This window comes from Lactuca virosa, chromosome 4 (assembly GCF_052849685.1).
Source record: "Lactuca virosa cultivar CGN04683 chromosome 4, Lactuca_virosa_CGN04683_v6, whole genome shotgun sequence".
Lineage (NCBI taxonomy): Eukaryota > Viridiplantae > Streptophyta > Magnoliopsida > Asterales > Asteraceae > Lactuca > Lactuca virosa.
In genome coordinates, this window is record NC_136429.1 from 188,824,105 (window position 1) to 188,844,517 (window position 20,413).

Sequence of the window (20,413 nt, forward strand, 5' to 3'; positions counted from 1 at the left end):
CCTTCAGGTTGTTGCATATATATCTCTTCCTCAAGCACACCATTTAAGAATGCTGTAGTAACATCAAGTTGCTCTAATTCATAGTCATGAGAGGCAACTAATCCCAACAAGACACGTATTGACGTGTGTTTCACAACCGGAGAGAAAATGTCGGTATAATCGATACCTGGGATTTGACTGTAGCCTTTGGCTACCAAACGAGCTTTATATCTTGGTTTGTCACCAGGGTGGATAGCCTCCTTCAACTTGTAGACCCATTTGCACTTAACTGTCTTCTTACCCTTTGGAGCTGGAACGAGATCCCATGTGCCATTTTTCTGAAGAGATTCCATCTCCTCGTGCATGGCAACCATCCACTTATTAGAATGTTTGGATTGAATGGCCTCGTTGTAGCTTGTGGGCTCCAGAACAGACTCAACTTCATTGGCAACTGTAAGTGCATAAGCGACAGAATTGGCTTGAACATATCTCTTTGGAGGTACAATCTGTCTGCGAGGTCTATCTCTTGCAATGGAGGGACTGTGAGGTTGGCTTGGAGCTTTGGCTGGCTCATGAGAAGAGGAATGTTGATTATTCGAGGGTTGAGAAACCTCGACACCTTCATGAGACTGGTCCTCGAAAGATGAATTTAAAGGAAACTCCACCTCCACTCGAACTTTGTCTTTTTCCGAATTTTCATTTTCTCTGGTCTGAATGTTGGAGACAGGATGAAGCATGGCTTTTTCATCGAAGGTCACATCTTTAGATGTCAAAACCTTGCTTAGCTCCGGGCTCCATAATTTGAACCCTTTTAACACCTGTCGGATATCCGAGAAAGACGCATTTAATTGCCCTCGGTTCCAATTTACCATTATCAACTCGGGCATATGCTGGACATCCAAATGGAATCAATTTCGTGTAATCAGCAGGTTGGCCGGACCAAAGCTTAAATGGGGTCTTCTTTTGAATAGCACGAGAAGGAGAACAATTGATAATGTAGCATGCGGTTGAAGCGGCCTCGGCCCAAAAAGACTTCGGCAACTTCGAATGAGATAGCATGCATCGGACCTTCTCCATGATGGTGCGGTTCATACGTTCCGCTACGCCGTTCTGCTGTGGTGTATGAACTACGGTGCGATGCCTCGTAATTCCTTCCCTACGGCAATAGGAGTTGAATTCTTCAGAACAAAATTCCAGTCCATTATCAGTACGAAGGTATTTCACTTCAAAACCTGATTGCTTTTCAACCAATACTTTCCAATCTCTAAAAGTTTGGAATACTTCTCCCTTTGACTTCAAGAAGAACGACCATACCTTTCTTGAGAAATCGTCAATGATCGTGAGCATATAAGAGGCTCCAACTTTCGATGTAACCTTCGCTGGTCCCCATAAATCAGAGTGTATGTAGTCAAGTGGCCCTTTCGTCATATGTTTGCCACCGATAAAACTCACTCGCTTCTGCTTTCCAAATACACAATCTTCACAGAATTCAAGTTCGATTGATTTGTGCTCCCCGAGCAACCCCCTTCGACTTAGTTCATTCATACCATGGTATGACATGTGAGCGAGCCTGAGGTGCCATAGCCGAGAGCGATCAACGTTGGAGAGGGATTTAGAACATACCGAGACTTCGCTGGAGATAACTTGCCCATCCATAATGTAAAGGTTTGCGGATTTTCTAACTCCTCGGATGACCACAGAACCTTCCTTGAAAATATGGAGTTTCCCGTCTTTGCCAACAAACTCGTAACCTTTCTTCTCGAAAGTACCGAGACTTAGTAAATTTCGCCTAAGACCGGATACGTGCTTCACATCTTGAATCGTTCGAACAACGCCATCGAACATGCGGAACCTGAGTGTACCCCGTCCAATAATACGACACGAAGTGTCGTTACCCATTAGAACGTGGCCTTCGTTAACCTTTTCATATGAATGAAAAACGCTTCGGTTGGAGCTCATATGAAAAGTACACGCTGAATCAAGTACCCACTCACTCGTGGTCATTAAACCGTAGTCTGAAACGGATAGAAGCTCGCCATCGGAACCAGTTTCGGCAACATCGGCTTCAACGGTGTTATTGGTTGTTTTTCCCTTTGCGATTGCCTTTGCTTTCTCCTTGTTCTTTAACTTGAAACATTCATCGATCAGATGTCCCTTCTTGTGGCAATAATTGCAATACTTGCGATTGGCTTTGGACTTAGATCTAGATCGGTTTTGTGAAGAGCTACCTCTCTCGTTAGGTCTCCCTCTGATGTTGAGACCTTCGGCTTTAGAATCGCTGCTACTGTTCCCAACTATCTGCTTCATCTTTTCCTTTGAATCAAGAGCAGTCATTACCTCGTCAAGGACAAGAGTGTCCCGAGAATAGATAATGGTGTCACGAAAGTGATCGTAGGAGTCTGGGAGAGAAGATAATAAAAATAACGCCAAGTCTTCATCTTCGTATTTGACGTCCATATTCTCCAGATTTCCTACAAGCTCTTTAAAGGTAGAGAGGTGATCAGACAAAGAACTACCTTCACCCATCTTTAGGTTAAAAAGTCGTTGCTTCAAGTGTAGCTTGTTGGGCAAGCTTTTCGTCATAAGTAGCTGCTCGAGTTTTAGCCAGAGAGCCGCTGCGGATGTCTCTTTCAACACATCTTGGAGAACGTCGTTAGAAAGATGCAGACGGATCTGCGACGACGCCTTCAGATCTTTCATCTCCTTTTCCTCAGTCGACCAAGTTGCCGGCATTTTCTCCATTCCTAATAGTGCTTTGTGGAGATCCATTTGGATCAACACATCTTTCATCTTTACTTGCCAGAGAGGGAATCTTGTGTTTCTGTCAAGTAAAGGAATATCGTACTTCATCGATGACATGGTTGAAAATAGTTTTTTACGAATCGTTATCGGAAAACCCGGATAGCTCTGATACCAATTGTAGACAAATCGACTACAATAAATAATCGATAACTTCAAGATCGAAGTATAAAACCCAAATATCACGATAGCGATTCAACGGAATATAAAACTATTTGAATAATCAACCAAGAATAAATCGAACGATAAAAAGAAAAAAACACGCGATATTTACGTGGAAACCCAAATCAGGAAAAACCACGGGCGGAGGAAGCCGAGAACCAATTTACTATAATATTCAGTGTTTACAGAGATAGAGGAAAGAAAAACAAATATATCAAATATATATTTGTATGAATATGAGAGAAAAATGAAGATGTAATTTGAGGTGTGGTGTTTTTAATAAGCTTGGTTTCACTTCCTTTTATAGGCAAATGAATGTATGAATTCAATTGTCTATTACCATCCAAGCTTGACAAACATGCTACCATCCATTCTTGACAAACATGCTACCACCCATTCTTGACAAATTAAAACCACATGTGTAGAATGGTATTCTAGAAATCATCCAATGTTGAAGTTTGAAGGAAACTTCCACACAACCAGATGTGCACTTCATAACAGGAATTTTAACATTGAATCCACAACATGTCCACAATGCAATTCTAGTGATGAAGATACCAATCATATTTTGTTTCATTGCCCGTTGCAGGTAAGGTATGGAGATGGATCTTCAGATGGTGCGAAATCGATAATCCCCAAGTTAACAGTATAGGAGAATTGGTGTAGTTTTGCTCACAATGGGGAACTTGCATGAAAAGGAGAAGGAGTCTATTAGCTATATGGTATGGGGCTGTATGGCTTATCTGGAAGGCTAGGTGTGACTGACTGTTCAAACATAGGAGAGTGTCACCAACAAAGGTGGTCGATGACATAAAATCTATGGTATATACATGGTTGAGGTATAGGAGAAATGATTGTCTCTATAACTGGGCTGAGTGGTGTGTGTGTCCCAAACTGTGTTTGTAATTTTGTTTTTGTTTTTTTTTCCAAATTCTAGTCTCTTGCTAGAAGAGAACTTTTGTTTTTTTTTCTTATTTCGTTATTAATATAATCATTTTCCGGTTCCAAAAAAAGCTAAGTAGTAAAAACATGTTAGGACGAAATAAAAAATAAAATTGTAAAAAATATATAAAAATTAAAAATATAAAATGTAAAACATAAAAACAAATTATGAAAAAAGAACATATAAAATGAATTGTTCATCATTTCAAAAGTTTTAGTAAATAACTATAACAAAAAACAAAAAATAAAAAATTCAATGGCATAAACAACTACAAAAAATAATTATAATAATAATAATAATAATATAAATTAATGATCACTGTGACATAAATTAGCATTAGGCTTTTAATGACTGTTACCGAAATACTTTGACATCTAACCAAAACGGTGGAAAGAAATAAAAAATATTTGAAAATTTGTGGTCATTTCTTGAGCTGTAATGTAATTTACCAAATTTACTTTGGAAGTTTTCTTATTAAACTTGGTGAATATATCCATTTTTTTTTATGAAGAAGGGGCAACTAGGCAAGCCTCGTGAACTATTTCAGGCAAGCCCCATGGAATAAATATATCCATTGCTTCACACATTATCGCATTGTACTTTGTATTTAAAGTTTCATTCAGGTATTCTATTATGTTCATGTAAATAATCAATAACTAAATATCTAATCGCTGTATTTTCTACCGGAAAGTGTAACATTAATATTTATATATATGTAAACCACTCAAAATATTCATCTCCCCAAATATAAATGACCATCTTGCAATATCAAATGAAATAAATGTAATAAACGGACCCGAGTTTTGAACAATATTATTGCTTTAAATAAAACCATGATACTTTTTAATATATGATTCTAAGCACATGTTAAATTTAATACCATAACAATACATGTTAATGGATTAACATTATCACACACAAATGATCAAATCGTCTAGACGCCTTTCAAAAATAGAACAATCGACATATAGAACAAATCCAAGAACATGTTAATGTTTTTAGCCATATTCTCAATTGATAATTATAAGTCCGAGTCTACCAACTGCGCACTTAACAAAATGTATGTGCGTACTTCAGACTGTTAAAAGAAAACATAACTTGCAGAAAGCAAGAAATTACATGGGCTTCATTTGCGTGGACTGGTGTCCTCCGGTGGTGTGGCGGTGGTGCCACCACGTGGGTGGGTATTGGAGGCATCGGCAACTCCGGCTGTGACTTTAGCAACATCCAGTGCGGTGGCTTCTGGTTTTTTCTTGGCATAAAGAACGGAGTAGCCAATTCCGGCAGCCATAAGGAAACCAACGATGGTCATGGTGGTGGTGCTGAAGGGTAAACTACGGCGCTGGTGTAGAACGCCACCTGGGTTGTGGCCAGGTGGTCTCTTGGATGACTCCACCCCTACTTTCTTCACTTCCTCTGGACTCATTTTGTGGGTATCCGCCATTTTTCTCCAATCTTCTTCTTCTTCTCCTCCTCCTCCTCCTCCTCCTCCTCCCATCTCTGATCTCTCTCCCTATCTGTTCTGTCGCCGGAAAACATATAAGAGAAGCTTAAAGTGTCGCATGGTGCTGCCATATGTTGTCTAGGTGGCTTAGAGATTGATGGTTGTTCGACGCGTGCACTGTTATAGGCCACGTGTCGCCCTTTGAAGTTTGGCTCATGTTCTCCAATGATTATTAATTTCCAAAACTTATATATTATAGATCGTGGACCGACAAATGGTCTTTATGTGGTGACTTTATTTATTTTATATTTTTATTGTATAAATTAAAATATGAGTATGTAAAATATTACTTTTATAATTCATATATTTGAGACCCAAATTCTCTCATACATTCTAATACACTTTTAACTTGGTGTCGGAACCCCTAAATTGCGATTTACTTTAGTTTTCTTTTTGGAGCATCCAACTCTAGCAAAGCCCTTAGTACATCGAGAAATTAACATTTTCAAATCATCTTTAAGCAATTAATTTTATCCAACTTATCCAATCATCATTAATCATAATTAGTGTAGATTTGTGTTTAATACTTATTTTACCTCAAGAATATAACATTACTAACACACATGTTGATTGTACGTGCTTAGTATTATTCAACATGGCATGAACGCATAAATTATTTTGATAATCATCCACTTAAAGAAACAAATATAAATCACTTGGTCAATCAAATAAAAGTCATATATAACCAATAATTACAACTACAAATACTGAGAAGTAATTCTCTTATTCACCAACATACCAAACACACTGAGATCAACATACCAAAATATCTGTCAATCTTGTTTACAAAACTACTCAGGACGAAAGGTTACCAAATTTGGAAGGTCAAATTCCTGGAGTTGTTTTATATCATTTGGAGTCACGTTGGTGGACTCTAAGCTCAGAGATTTCAACTTTTTCAATGGCTTTAGATGCTGCAATCCTTCTCCTGTTACTTGAGAACTTGATAAGTTTAAAGAAACCAATTTTGTCAGACCTGCAACAATTACACATTTACCCTCATCTAACATTCTATCTTAAAATATTTTATAAAGCCCCTTTCATTTAATTTTTAAGGAGAGATATAATAAATAATAAAAATACCAGTAATGGATTTTAAGGATGCATTTGTAATTTGTTTATTTTGTGAAAGGTTCAAAAGCACCAGAGATCGAAGATCCTTTATATTCCTCACACCAGCATCCGTTATTCCTCCACCACAGATTTCCAAAGACTGAAGTTTTGTAAAATCTAGATGAAAAAACAGGGGTATAACCGTCATTCAACATCACAGACTGTTTATTTATTTATTTATTTTACTAAAATTCATAAATGTTGTCATACAGCGCAGAGAATTTGTTCCTGCATCTGTTATTCTAGCACAAAAGAGATCCAGATGAGTCAATCCGGTCAAACCTGCATCCATCCAACAAATAAGAATTTACCTTTTTTTTAGAATTTTAGGGATATAAAAGTTTTTTATTTTTATTTTTGTTACTTGTAAGAGTTGAAAGCCCAGCATCTGTGATGTCGCGAACATCTAAGTTAAGTGATCTAAGAGCTGATAATCCGGAAAGATTTGGTAAACCTCCATCCGTGATAACAGTGAATGAAAGATTTAAAATTTGGAGATTCATCAACCCTGCAGCAAATTATATATATATATATATATTAAATCCAAAGGAGCTTATGAATAGTATTTTTTTTTGGTTTTAGGTTTTTGCCACAAATGTTTGGTTAATTTTACACTTTTCGTCCCTAAAGTCAAAACTTTTATATTTTTACCTTTTGATTAAGTTTTTGTGTGTTTAGGATTTTGCCACAAATCTTTACCGACTTTGACATTTTTAGTCCTTGCAGTGAAAAGTTTTATATTTTGGTGTTTTTGCCACAAATCTTTAATGAATTTGACACTTTTCGTCCTTATCGTCAAAACTTTTACATTTTGACATAAAAAACACACAAAACCTCCTTTAGAATTTTGTCACCATATTTTCCCAATTGTGACAACTTTGTCACAACATTTTTGGATTTTCTCCACCGGTGTCCATTTTTTTGGTTGTACACTTTTGACATCTAATTTTAGGGGCTGTCGACTTACTCCCCTATTTGTGGTGATTTACAATTTCAACACATATTTTTTAAAAATTGCCGATTTTTCCCATATTACCCCAAAAGCGGCATAGCCGCGGGCTCTTTACTAGTTTTATAAAAGATGAATTGATTACTTAAAATCAAATTCTTAAGTTTATAGAAAAATGTATAACCTGAAAGATGGAAAAGACCATTGCTTCCAACTTCTGTATCAGACAACTCCAAACATTTCAAATGATGAAGGCCTGTCATTTTTTACAAATATATGCATCAGCATCTGATAGACAAATTATTAAGTGGGACGATTTTTTTTATGGTAATAAGCTTTATTAAAGGCTTAAAGAATAGTAAAAAGCTTTTATAAAAGTCTTCATTGGGGATGCTATGTGCCACAAAATCTTGAATTATATCATGTCAAGTATTCACATTATTCATGTTTGTTTGAATTCTGAACAAGAACTTATATGATGACATGTAAAAAATAATGTAGAAGTAAAAAGATGGGAATAAAATAAATAAATAAGAAAAGAATCACCTGCCAAGTTAACCAATCCATTATCCCGAATTCTACATGAATCCAGATTCAAGCTCTCTAAATTATTTAAACCTGGCATATGAGCATAATCTTGTAATTTAATATACATCAATTTATGTTTATTATAAATAAAAAATAAAAGACAAAGAAAGGACAAGAAGCACCTTTCAAATGTACCAAAACAGCATCTGAAATATCATTGAATCCCAAATTGAGTACTCTTAAAGAGTTTAGCCCTAAAAAACTAACATAATTCAGGAAAAAAAAAAGTTTAGTTTAGTGTCACCCTAACAAAGACTTACTTGAAAATTTATGGCACCCGTTATCGGTCAAATTACTTCTGCTTAAATTCAAATAAAGCAGAGTCACAATATCTGCAATTAAAAATAAGAAAAGATTTGGCATCATGTGATTAAGAAAAATAACATAATAATAATAATAATAATAATATGGATTATGGAAATATTGATTTTGTATGGACCTGAAAGTGCATCCAAGCATGCTGCAGTAACAGGGCATCTTTCCATATTCAGCATTGCAAGCTTGTATAATCCTGAAATATTGCACTCATTCAACTGAGTCAACTCACTAGGGTTTTGTAATGAAAAAAATTAAACCTTGAATTTAGATGCAAGATATAAAATTTAATCCATGTAAAACAATGCATCTGATGATTCATGTAATGAAGGGTCTCAGAATTTAGATACATTCAACAATTTAAAAAAAAAAAAAAATGGTTTTTGGTGTCATCTGATTCCTTCCATTTGATTGATTTTCGTTCCTTGGGGCAGGGGTATTTAATAACATCAATCTTGTTAAAAAAAAAAAAAAAGTCTCAAAAATCATAACCAAATAATTTTTTATTTGAGGAAAAGAAATGTGAGTAAAAAAAAATTGAAATGTAAATTAGTAAATCAAAGGGTATTGACCTTTCAAAAATGTGACCCCATGATCTGTCACCTTGCTGGAAGAAACTTGCAACTCTTTCAAGTTTTTTAGCTCTAAAAACATAAAAAGATATGAATCATTAAACATAACAAACCAATAAGTGATTTAACTGAAAAGTTTGATGCTTCCATTAGTTTTAGTAATGTGAACAAATGACAATTCCATATAAATCTGTGTTGATATTAAGACTATGTTACCTGAGATAGGTTCCATATCATCATCAGTAATGCAATTACAACAGTTAATGTTAAGCACCTCAAGCTTTGATAAACCTGCCAATAACATCTTTACATATCAAAATGAAAAATAAAAATAAAAAAAAACAAACATTTTTTAAAATCTAAAAAAGGAAATTATAATTAATACCTTTTAGATGAACAAGACCACCATGGATCAATGGACATCTTTCCAAATCCAAATTTAACAAGTTGACCAAATTAGAAAGCACACTCATTCCATTTGCAGTGATGTTGTTGTTTCTTTTGAAACTCAAAGTTGTTAAGTTAGAAAAACCTGAAACAAAAAGCAAGAAAAGTTGTATATAGCTAATCTGATTTTGAGGGTGTGAAAGTGAAATTACCATTATAACCTCAGAGAAGAAGAATATACCGCTAATGTGATCAAGCCCAGTGTCTGAAATTTGGGCACAGAAATTAAAGTTCAAATCTTGGATGTTGTCACAGTTTTTAATGTGGAATAAACCATTATCAGTAACATTAGAATTAGAAATATCTGCTGAAAGTAAAGATGATCCCTGTGAGGATATGACCTCCATCCAGCTATCATCAACTCCAGGATATTCTCCTAATTCAATATCCTTCAAAAAAAATTTATTTAAGATTTTGAATTAGAAAAAAAAAAAAAAAAACATAATAATAAGATGTTGAATTAGAGTTGTCATAAATCAAACAAACCCAAAATTAGCAGGTTGATTTGTGATAACTTTAACGACCCAATTTAAGTGAATAGGTTACTCTATACAGTTTTCCTTTATGTAATGTTTGAAAACAGGTTTATCTAAAAAGATCAAATTGGAAAAAGAAACAAAAAAGTAAATCGGTGAACCTAAAGATCAACCTTTTATCTACAGTTTATTTAAAATACAAATATATATATAAAATATATATATATATATATATATATATATATATATATATCCTTCTACTTGTTACTGGATACCTCAAGAGCACAGCCTCGAAAAGCTTCAAGATATGTTTCATTAAGGCGTTTAGAATAGACCAATTGATCAAATATCTGCTGACTAATGTCTCTTGGAAGCATAGAGAATGTGTCATATTGATCAATTTTCTGTTCACAACAAAAAAAAAAAAAAAAAACAATTTTATTAGCATGGGACAAAAGTATCCTAACATGAAATGAATGTCAACTCTTCAAAAGGAATAACTTACTTCACATATTATATGAGTGCACAATTCCATGAGAGGTGGACATATTGCCATTTGCTCTTTATTATCAAAAAAAGAGGCTCCCAACCACTTTGAGCTTCCATTTCTGGAAAACCTTCTAGAAACTCCACTGTATGCACCATTTTCATTAGTATGTTGGACCTGTTTTATGGAACTAACTCCCCCCATAGAGATTTAACCTCTCAAACTGAACAAACAATATAAGCCACTAAACCAGATGGAAAACTTGATGGAATTTGATCAGACTTTATGAGCTTAACCAATTCTGTTCATGTTAATCTGCAAGTGAAAGTTATACTGTTTTTAGTCTACACAGCTTTTCATCACTCTTTCAGGAACAAAAATGAGCTTAATTTCCTTAAACCAATGATAATCATAATTAAAGTGAATGATTTATAGGGAGATCATTTAGATAAATAGTTTTGATCAGTTGAATTCAAAATAGAGAGAATTACATAATTAGCCAAATACCTTAATTACTTTTTAAAAAAAAAAATAGCCAAAAATTAGACTTTTTTCAGAAAATAGTATCCCATAGTTGTTAATGCTTGAACAGCAAAGAACCATCATATTTACAACCCAAACTATCCCTTTCAGATATCACTTCCCTAGAAGAGTCCCTTTTTGGTGTAACATAACACAATATCTTTTCAAGGTTCACAAATCAAACTCTTAACACCAGAAAACAGGTTGTAATACTTCAAAACACAGCAAAGAAAACCCTAAAAACCAAACAACACAAAAATGCATACTAACACTATCAGCAAGATATATAATCAACATCATCATCTTCATGCAATTGAGAGCTATCGGTAATTGTGAAAAGGCCTTCTATAGCAAGATCACGAGACTTTCAGAGCAAGAACATCAAGGAATTACAGGTATCAATTCGTGCCAAAAAGAAATTCAAAATTAAAGCGAATAAAAGGTGTAAGGCAATAACGAATATCAAATTTACTTCATTTCATGTGAAATGAAGCTATATGATACATCGATAGAAAAGGGGAAGAACATGAACCGAAGTCTAACCATGCTTAACAAATCATGCAATCGCGAATCGCAGTATAGTAATTAGAAATCTGATAAATTCTAACAAAAATCGAAATGAACGATTAGATAATCGAATCAAAAGAAGAACGAATACATGATTATTACTCTCGACGATCACTTTGAGAGGCTTCCGGTGTGAGAACAAAGAAAAGGGAAGCAAAATCGCACAGAAAAGGAGTGCTGACGAGTCAGTGAATTAGCGGAGGGATGATGGAAACGTGGAGGACCGAGGTTGGTTATTTATACTGACAGAGGAAGGCGGAACGGTGGGCCCCATTTTAAGGGATTCGGTTCGCTTTTTATCCTTTCGCTTTCTTTTGTGAAATCCAAGTGGGGCCGCTCCTGTGCTTACGTATTTTTGGTGCCGGATGCAAAATGTGTTTGGGATTTGTGTTTATAAAAATAAATAATAATATAATAATATAATAAATTATAAACGACTAAGAGATATATTAAAACAGAACTGGTAGATGTCACCTTCAACAATTAGAACTATTTATTGGATTTTTTTGATTGATCTTAACCCTTAGATCGTTTTTAATATTTGTGGTGTTGTCATCCTTAAAAACACTTCATTTTTTATTCAAGAAATACTAAATTCGAATTAAGTGTTATAACTCCTTCAAAGCTTATCAATTAAAAAAATTAGCCACCAAATACGGAATACGATCATCATCTAAACATCAGCGCTCCCAAATATTTCCACCACCTTCCGGATGATCTTCAGGAAGACAAAAAGGTCTGTATGAGTTCATTATTTACTTCGAAAATTCCTTCAATTCGTTGTTTTCTTTTATTTCTTCTGTTTCTACTGGACAATTTTAGTGTTCAATTCTTATTTCTTATTATTTTATTGAGTATTGTCATGCATGCATGCATGAATCACAAGCACACACTTCCTCTGTTTTTTTCGTACACAAACTCGATTTCAATTAATGACGATTTTTAGTTATGTCGAGGATAATGATCTCTGTTAGACATGTTAGTAATATATGCTAATCTTAACTATACTGATTTGAAGATCAAACATAATCTTGAAATTATATGGACTGAATTGTACCCTTAGTGATCAGTTAGAGGGTGTTATTGATGAATCATGTTTGTGTGCATAGAAATTTGATTTTAATTATTGCCTTATTGGCGACTTTTGAGTTATTTAGAAGATGATTTTGTAGTTATGTCGTATTGCATGATGAATCGTACCTTTACTGATCAAATGGAGACGATTGATTCATGAAACTAATGAATTCCGTGTGTGTGATTGCAGAGTTTGACGAAATCTGTTAAAGAATAAGGACCTACAACGCTTCTTCTTATCTGCTTTCTACATCAGATCCTTCCCACTCTCAAACACCTGGGTGGGGAGTTCTTCGTCTTTCGAATAAAGAAGTTTGGTCCCGATAACATCAAATCGTCATTGAAACAAACTATTGTGAGGTCACAATTTTCCTTCGTTCTCGCTACCTTATCATAACCTTATCTCCCTCTTTCTAAAATTCATATTTCTTTTTGACGTTGTCCTGTTGCAGGAGGCAAACATTGGTTCGGTTATATTGTCATATTGGGATTCTCATCTCATCAATTGGTTTAACCAGGGACGGATGTTAACGATGATGGAATCACTTTGAGAATTTCTGGTTCACGAATGCTTCTTATTGAGGTTGTTAATTAATGGTATTCAATTTTTTTTGTTCTATCTTTCTAATTACTACAAGGTCTTTCTACTGAAAATAAACCTTATTTGATAAACCTTATTTGATAAAGAATTTTTGAAATTTTTTCAGATTAAAACTACTCAGAAATGGATGTTGAAGTTGTTGTCGATGTCATTGTGTGTGATATATGTGGAGATGTAGGGCATGAACATTTACTTGCTATATGTAGTAGATGCATGGATGGCGCTGAACACACTTATTGTATGAAGAAAATGCCAAATGAAGTTCCCAAACATGGATGGTTATGTGAAGAGTGCAAAAATGGTGAAGGCTATGATCTTCCAAATCACAATGCAATTGTCCAAATGCAACCTATCCTGAGACAGTCCAATAAGTCATCAAATGCAAATGAGGAAACAGATAAAGGAGAACTAAATTGGTGGATGCAGTATGGTCGTTATATGATTGTTGACAAGAGTGGCTTCCTCTTAGGTAAATACAGAAAATTGGATGAAGACCTTTACATGAACATAACCTAAACATAATTTGATTTAGTGCCTTTTGTAGATGATTTTTAGTTTCATTTTGAACCTAAATAGTTTGATTTAGTGTCTATTGTATCATCATACTTTGATTTGGTTGCTTATTATAGTATCCTATTTTTATTTATTTTTTTAGTTGTAACTGAATTTTTGTTTTATTGTTGCTTATTATAGTAACTGAATTTTTGGTTTTTTGGTTTTTTTTCTTTTTATATTTTCGGTTTGGTTTATGTTGATCCTTAATTTATAGATTCCATATGATATGTATGTTTGCTTCGGGTTGTTTGGTTTAATTTACTAGGTTATAACTCGTGTACTACACGGTTGACAAAGTAAAACAACATTGAAATAGTCACCGATTCATATTTAATGAAATAAAAATAATATTTTCAGATAACATATGATCGAAATTTAATATAAAAAGCAAGTACATTAAAAAGTTACAATAATAATATCCAAAAGACTTTACAAATGAAACATATATTGATGATGATGGTTATCCAGTTTACCGAAGACGCGACAACGGAAACAATGTCGTGAAAAATGGAGTTTCTTTGGACAATAGGTATAAAAATTAAAAAAAATTTATATAAACATTTATTTCCTTATAAATGTTATATTTTATAGGAAAGATATGTTAAATGATCTTAATTTTCTTTATGACATTTTGTTTCTTTTTTCAGATATGTTGTTCCATATAATAAGACACTTTTAAAGCAATATCAAGCCCATATGAATCTTGAGTGGTGTAATCAGCTTGGATCGATAAAGTACATTTTTAAGTATATTAACAAAGGTCCAGACAGGATCACCGCGTCTTTTTATGACGCCAAAAATAACAAAAAACAACATAAATAAAATAACGATCGTGACGAAATTGTTGAGTATTACAATTGTCGTTATATTTATGCTTGTGAGGCATGTTGGAGACTTTTTAGGTATGACATTCATTATAGAACACCACATGTTGAAAGATTGTCGTTTCACCTACAAGACAAACAACATGTTGTGTTCAAACCATCCCAACGTGTTACTAATGTTGTTTCTAAACCAACTATTGTTGCTTCTCAAATTTTGGCCTGGATGGAATGTAATAGCTACGACGAAAAGGCAAGGGAGTTATCCTATGTTGAATTTCCAACTCAATATGTTTGGAATAAATCAGATAAAGTATGGACAAGAAGAAAAACAAAGACAAAGTCACTTGGAAGAATTAATCATGTGTCTCCCAAGTCTGGTGATGTTTATTACTTGCGCATTTTGCTCAACAAAGTAAAGGGTCCTACTTGTTATGAAGATATTAGAACGGTTAATGGGACCGTTTATGACTCTTACAAAGATGTTTGCTACGCTCTTGGTCTATTAGACGATGATAGAGAGTACATATCTTCTATACAAGAAACACATCATTGGGCAACCGCTTCTTTCTGCAGGTCTCTATTCGTTATGTTGATTACATCAGATAGTCTATCCCGACCTCATCATGTTTTTAAAGAGACATATAATTATCTTTCTGATGATGTTGTTCACGTTCGTGAACAAGAAATAGGCGTGAAAGGTACATTCACACAAAAAAAACGTTCCCACTTTAATTGATATTATAAATAAATTATTTCATTACTTTTTATTGTTTTCAGGTTTGAAGCTAAAACCGGAAGCAATTTACCACCTAACGTTGTCGTACATTGAGAAATCTTTATTGAGCTGTGGACTGAGTCTTAAGCAAATACCCAATATGCCATTACCTGATCACAAATATATTCAAGATTCTTGCAATATGTTAATTCAAGATGAGCTTAATTATGATCTGTCCAGTCTTGAATCTGAACATCAACAACTGCATTCAAAATTAAATGTCGAGCAAAAAAATGTTTATGATATAATTATGAATGCATTTAACAACAAAAAAGGTGGTGTCTTTTTCCTCTATGGTTACGGAGGAACAGGAAAAACATTTGTTTGGAAGACATTGTCTGCTGCTATTAGATCTAAAGGTGAAGTAGTTATTAATGTTGCTTCAAGCGGAATTGCAGCACTCTTGCTTTCTGGTGGTAGGACATCGCATTCAAGATTTCATATACCAATTAACGTGAATGAGAATTCGATTTGTTCTATTACGCCAGGTAACGATGTAGTTGCCCTGTTGAACAAAGCAAGCCTTATAATTTGGGACGAAGCCCCAATGATGCATCGTCATTGTTTCGAAGCAGTTGATAGGACACTTAGAGATATTATCCTTCCAAAGAACAATGATAAACCATTTGGAGGCAAGACCATTGTATTTGGAGGTGACTTTCGACAAATTCTACCAGTAATACAAAAAGGAAATCGTTTAGATATTGTGCAGGCATCATTTCATTCATCAAGATTATGGCGTGAATGTACAGTTTTACGTTTGACTGTAAACATGAGGCTTCATTTCGGTTGTCCAAACAATGATTTCGAAGAGACAAAATCATTTGCTGATTGGATTCTTAAAATTGGTGAAGGTACTATCGGTGGTCCTAATGATGGTGAAGTTGAGGTTGAATTTTCAGAAGATGTGATCGTTTCCTCTACGGGTGACCATAGTCATTCAATTGTATCCTGCATTTATTCATCTTTTCAAAACCATCTTGATGATCCATCGTATTTTCAAGATAAATCTATTTTGGTCCCTACTAATGAAGAAGTTGATGCTATCAACAACTACATGTTAGAATTGATGAAAGATGAAGGGAAAACATATATGAGTTCAGATTCCTTATGTGAGACCGAGGCAGAAGATTCTTTTGAGGAATCGGTATACTCTTCGGATGTGTTGAACGCTTTTAAGGCCTCTGGAATTCCCAACCATAAACTTATACTAAAAAAAGGTGTTCCGGTCATGTTGCTTCGTAATATTGACCAAACCAGAGGACTATGCAATGGTACTAAATTACAAATCGTAAGGCTTGGAAGACACGTCATTGAAGCACGAATCATATCTGGTAGATTTTTCAACGAGACTACTTACATACCTCGCATGAAGTTGACCCCATCCGATAAAATAATTCCATTCCGTTTTCAACGTAGGCAATTCCCAATAGCAGTTTGTTTCACTATGACCATTAACAAAAGTCAAGGACAGTCATTATCAAATGTTGGATTATACTTACGTAGACTTGTCTTCACACATGGTCAGTTATATGTAGCTGTTTCTCGTGTAACAAGCAAAAAAGGTTTGAAGGTACTCATATGTGATGAGGAAGGTCGTTCAACTAATAAAACAAAAAACGTTGTCCTCAAAGAGGTCCTGCAACGTTTATACTTATTTATCGATTAAAGTGTTTATTCTTCACCTTTCAATAATAACAATAGCCATAAACTTTCTTTTATAATTATTATGCAATATATATAAATGTTTTGGTTATTTTTTTAATACGTTCCCCCGCGTTTAACGCGGGTTATAATCTAGTTTTATGTGATACCAAAATCAAAATTTTAGCATGGTATAAGCTATAAAATGGTATAACTTATAAATATTTTTTTAGTATTTGACAATGATAACATATAAAGGAAAAAACAGAAGATGATATTTTTATTTTAAAAAGTCATAAAAAGTTTCAAAAAATTAGTAAAAATGATTTATTAAAAACTCTTTATTAAGGTGGATGAAGTCAAACCCTCTCCCAAGTGATTTGTCACCTCGTTCTCACTGTCATATTAATTTTTTTTTCTTTCTATTTTTTGTTGAATTTAAAATATTAACCTTGAAAGTTTCATTTTTCTTGTGACATCATTGGCATTCATATGCAATATCATAATTTCATAATATGTGCTTAAGTTGTTTGGATTCTAAACTAATCTTCAAATATAGGCTTTTATTTTTCCAATGTAAAGTGTCTTTGACAAATCGAACGAACCTATGCTCAAAGACGGAACCCTTAAGGGGCTAGAAGAGCAATGGCTAATGGTCCCCTGTTTTTAAGCCTATTATATATATATATATATATATATATATATATATATATATATATATATATATATATATATATATATATAGAGAGAGAGAGAGAGAGAGAGAGAGAGAACGAGTTAGGTTCATATGTGGATGAACATCTATTGTGTGGACGTATAAACCAATCAAAATTTAACAAAAATTTAAATTATTAAATAAATCAATAAGGGTATATTAGTAATCTTAGCTATGACTAATTATGGTAAACAATTAAAATTTTAATAACCATTATATCAGGAAAATTAGTTTCTTAACCCTACAAAACCATCCACCGACTCCCATTATAGTCGTCCATCGTCATCCTTCCTTCATCTATCAGCGAAAACCCTACCCATTATCATCATCGGCGAGGTGAGAACAATCATCCACTGATCACCCCGGATTGCAATATCACAATCTCCTGAATATTTTGCAGATTACATTTTTTCGTTTTTGATCAGGTATCTTCATTATGCTTTTGTGCAATTTGTATTTTTTCTTAGACTGTCAACAAACCAATAAAGTAAAGTTTTACATGTGTTGGAATTTTACTGGGTATATCCTTAGTAGTAGAAGAGGTTCCAAAACGGAATTACATGTTAATAGGCAGATAATTGTTATTATTTAATATTACCTTTTTTTCACGAATTTGTAAATTGTTCCAAGATTAAAAAAGCATTGCATTTAACTGTGTTCTATATTAGAAACGATGGCCTATTCTCGAATAATCATGAGAAATCATCCATTTTTTGTTGATATTTTGTAGTGACATTTTTTTTTCATTTTTACTTTGCAATTACATTTAATTATAAGAAGAAAGGATGCCCGATTTGTATTTGGTAAAATAAACTAGTAACAATTAGGAATTAAGAACAAAAGTCTTTTATTAAATGTTCATTGTTATTATTGCTTACAGTTTTATTGTTGGATTTCAATTAGAAGTTGTTTCTTATTCTTAAAGAATATGTTATCAAGGGTTCATTCTCACAAAAAATATTTCTCCTTGTTAATTATTCTTGAAGATTCAAAATATGATTAGAATTTTCTTTATGCATTGTTTTTTTTATATGTGACCTAATCATTCTTGTATTAATACCCTAATTTGGATTGCTTGATGTTTTTGAAGGTCAAGAAAGATTCTCATAATTCTTAGAGAATGGTATTCTTGCATAATGTCATTCTCGCTTAATGTTATTCTCGTAAGAATGGTTGGAATCGAGTCGATTATCTGGATCATTCTAAGAGAATGCCATTCTCATATAATGTTATTGTATTTTGAAGTGGCTTAGGTTCAAACATACAGAAGACACCTAGGAACGAACCAAGAAAGAGAATAAGAATTCTTTCAAGAACGAAGATATTTTTTGCAAAAGATCTCAAGAATGACAGAGCATTATTTCAAAAAATGAAGCCTTGGTTTTGTGCTTGATTACACATATGTTGGAAATGAACCAAAGAAGGAGAGGGGAATTCACAAAAGAATGCCAATAATATGTTTTTTTAGGACTGTCATAGCCCTAAACCCCTTCGGCGGAAACGTCTGGGGCGGATGACTTTCATGTACAGTATCATAACATTTGAATAATAGCAATCAAAGCATCACAACCATTGCATTGAATATTTAATAGGTTTACATTGTACTCAAAAACATGGTTACATGATATCAAATGTGTATGACCAAAAATAAATAATGAGATGCGATAGCGTCCCATCCACCAAAAACTCTTGTGGTTACCTGTTTACTGGTTCCCTGAAAATACAAGTGATTTTGAAAAGTATCAACAATTAAGTTGGTGAGTTTATAAGTGTTTTGTATGAGAAGGATTTGCAACTGTTTTGATGTAAAATGATAGTGTATACTTCCAGAAAATCCAATATTTTCTTTGTAAATGATTTGTAGTCTTAAACGTTCCAAGACCGAAATGTACAAATATTTTTCATACTTAAAATAGTAATATGCAGTTTTATTCGAATATAAAATCATTTGAATGCATGTTTACAGAAATGTAATTTGTATTGTACTGGAAAGTTGTATAATGTAGTTGTATTTAAATAAAACCATTTGAAGATATGTTGACCCGTAAATCAAATGTTTTGTCGATACTTTATGTGAGTTATTATAACCATACTAATGCGACTAGTTGCCTGAACGACACGCTTCAGACGTCGGAACTGTTACGACATTTGTCACCCTATACCTATCGGTCTAACTGTAGCTAACAATTTAGGTGCGGGGTTGTCAATCCCGTATAGATCTATACACAAATGTCACGCTCTCCATACAATAGACTCTGGTTATAATGCAGGTCTTAGTATGTGTATTCTGGTGGGTACGATGAAGCCAAATGTCTCACAACCAATATCAATCGATTTACGTGAACTGAAAACTCATTTTTCTTGTAAATGAAATAATTATACCTTTAAATAATTATTTGTCTCTTCTGAAATGATAGTGTAGTTTTGTGACTCCCAAACTATACCAATTATAGTTTATCATGTTTGTTTGTCTAGAACATTTATATAATCATTTATATAAATACATAGTGATCATCTTGTTTAGTTTTAAATGTAAGATCAAACTTCATAATTTGGGTTGTAACCCACAAAATAGTGAAATAGTTAGAATGTACCCCTTTTTGTTAGAAAACTATATTTTTGGTAAAAAGTTTCCAAAAACCTTATAGTTTTGCAAATCATAATTTCTATCATGATTTTTATAACATAGATCATGTTTTGTTTTGTTAGTTTTGCATTTGAAAACTAATATACCACAAATATTTGTACAAGGCTAGTAATAATCACATGTTATGCAAACAATGACTTATACTTTAACATAAA

General features: G+C 33.5%; 3 protein-coding genes across 4 annotated transcripts; 1 reads left to right on the forward strand and 2 right to left on the reverse strand.

Moving 5' to 3' along the window:
• Positions 1–5,009: 5,009 nt before the first annotated feature.
• LOC145105442 (uncharacterized) lies at positions 5,010–5,381 on the reverse strand. Its single transcript, XM_079042544.1, has one exon. The coding sequence runs from the start codon at positions 5,379–5,381 to the stop codon at positions 5,010–5,012; it is 372 nt and encodes a 123-aa protein (XP_078898670.1).
• A 666-nt stretch (positions 5,382–6,047) lies between these two features.
• Positions 6,048–11,625, reverse strand: LOC145107849 (uncharacterized). Of its 2 annotated transcripts, none has more exons than XM_079044804.1 (16): positions 11,515–11,625; positions 10,353–10,649; positions 10,123–10,251; positions 9,553–9,760; positions 9,310–9,456; positions 9,141–9,215; positions 8,925–8,996; positions 8,477–8,548; positions 8,298–8,369; positions 8,160–8,183; positions 7,996–8,067; positions 7,634–7,705; positions 6,865–7,008; positions 6,711–6,782; positions 6,471–6,617; positions 6,048–6,363 (listed from the first exon to the last, which is right to left on the reverse strand). In XM_079044804.1, exons 2-16 carry the CDS (start codon positions 10,536–10,538, stop codon positions 6,179–6,181), a joined length of 1,677 nt encoding a protein of 558 aa, XP_078900930.1. In that variant the 5' UTR covers positions 10,539–10,649; positions 11,515–11,625; the 3' UTR covers positions 6,048–6,178. The 2 variants fall into 2 exon arrangements, with proteins under 2 accessions (XP_078900930.1, XP_078900929.1); XM_079044803.1 differs by having other exon boundaries at positions 8,160–8,231.
• A 1,596-nt stretch (positions 11,626–13,221) lies between these two features.
• Positions 13,222–16,921, forward strand: LOC145105443 (uncharacterized). Its single transcript, XM_079042545.1, has 5 exons — positions 13,222–13,567; positions 14,122–14,182; positions 14,301–14,387; positions 14,556–15,175; positions 15,255–16,921. The coding sequence occupies exons 1-5, from the start codon at positions 13,222–13,224 to the stop codon at positions 16,919–16,921; spliced, it is 2,781 nt and encodes a 926-aa protein (XP_078898671.1).
• Positions 16,922–20,413: the final 3,492 nt, after the last annotated feature.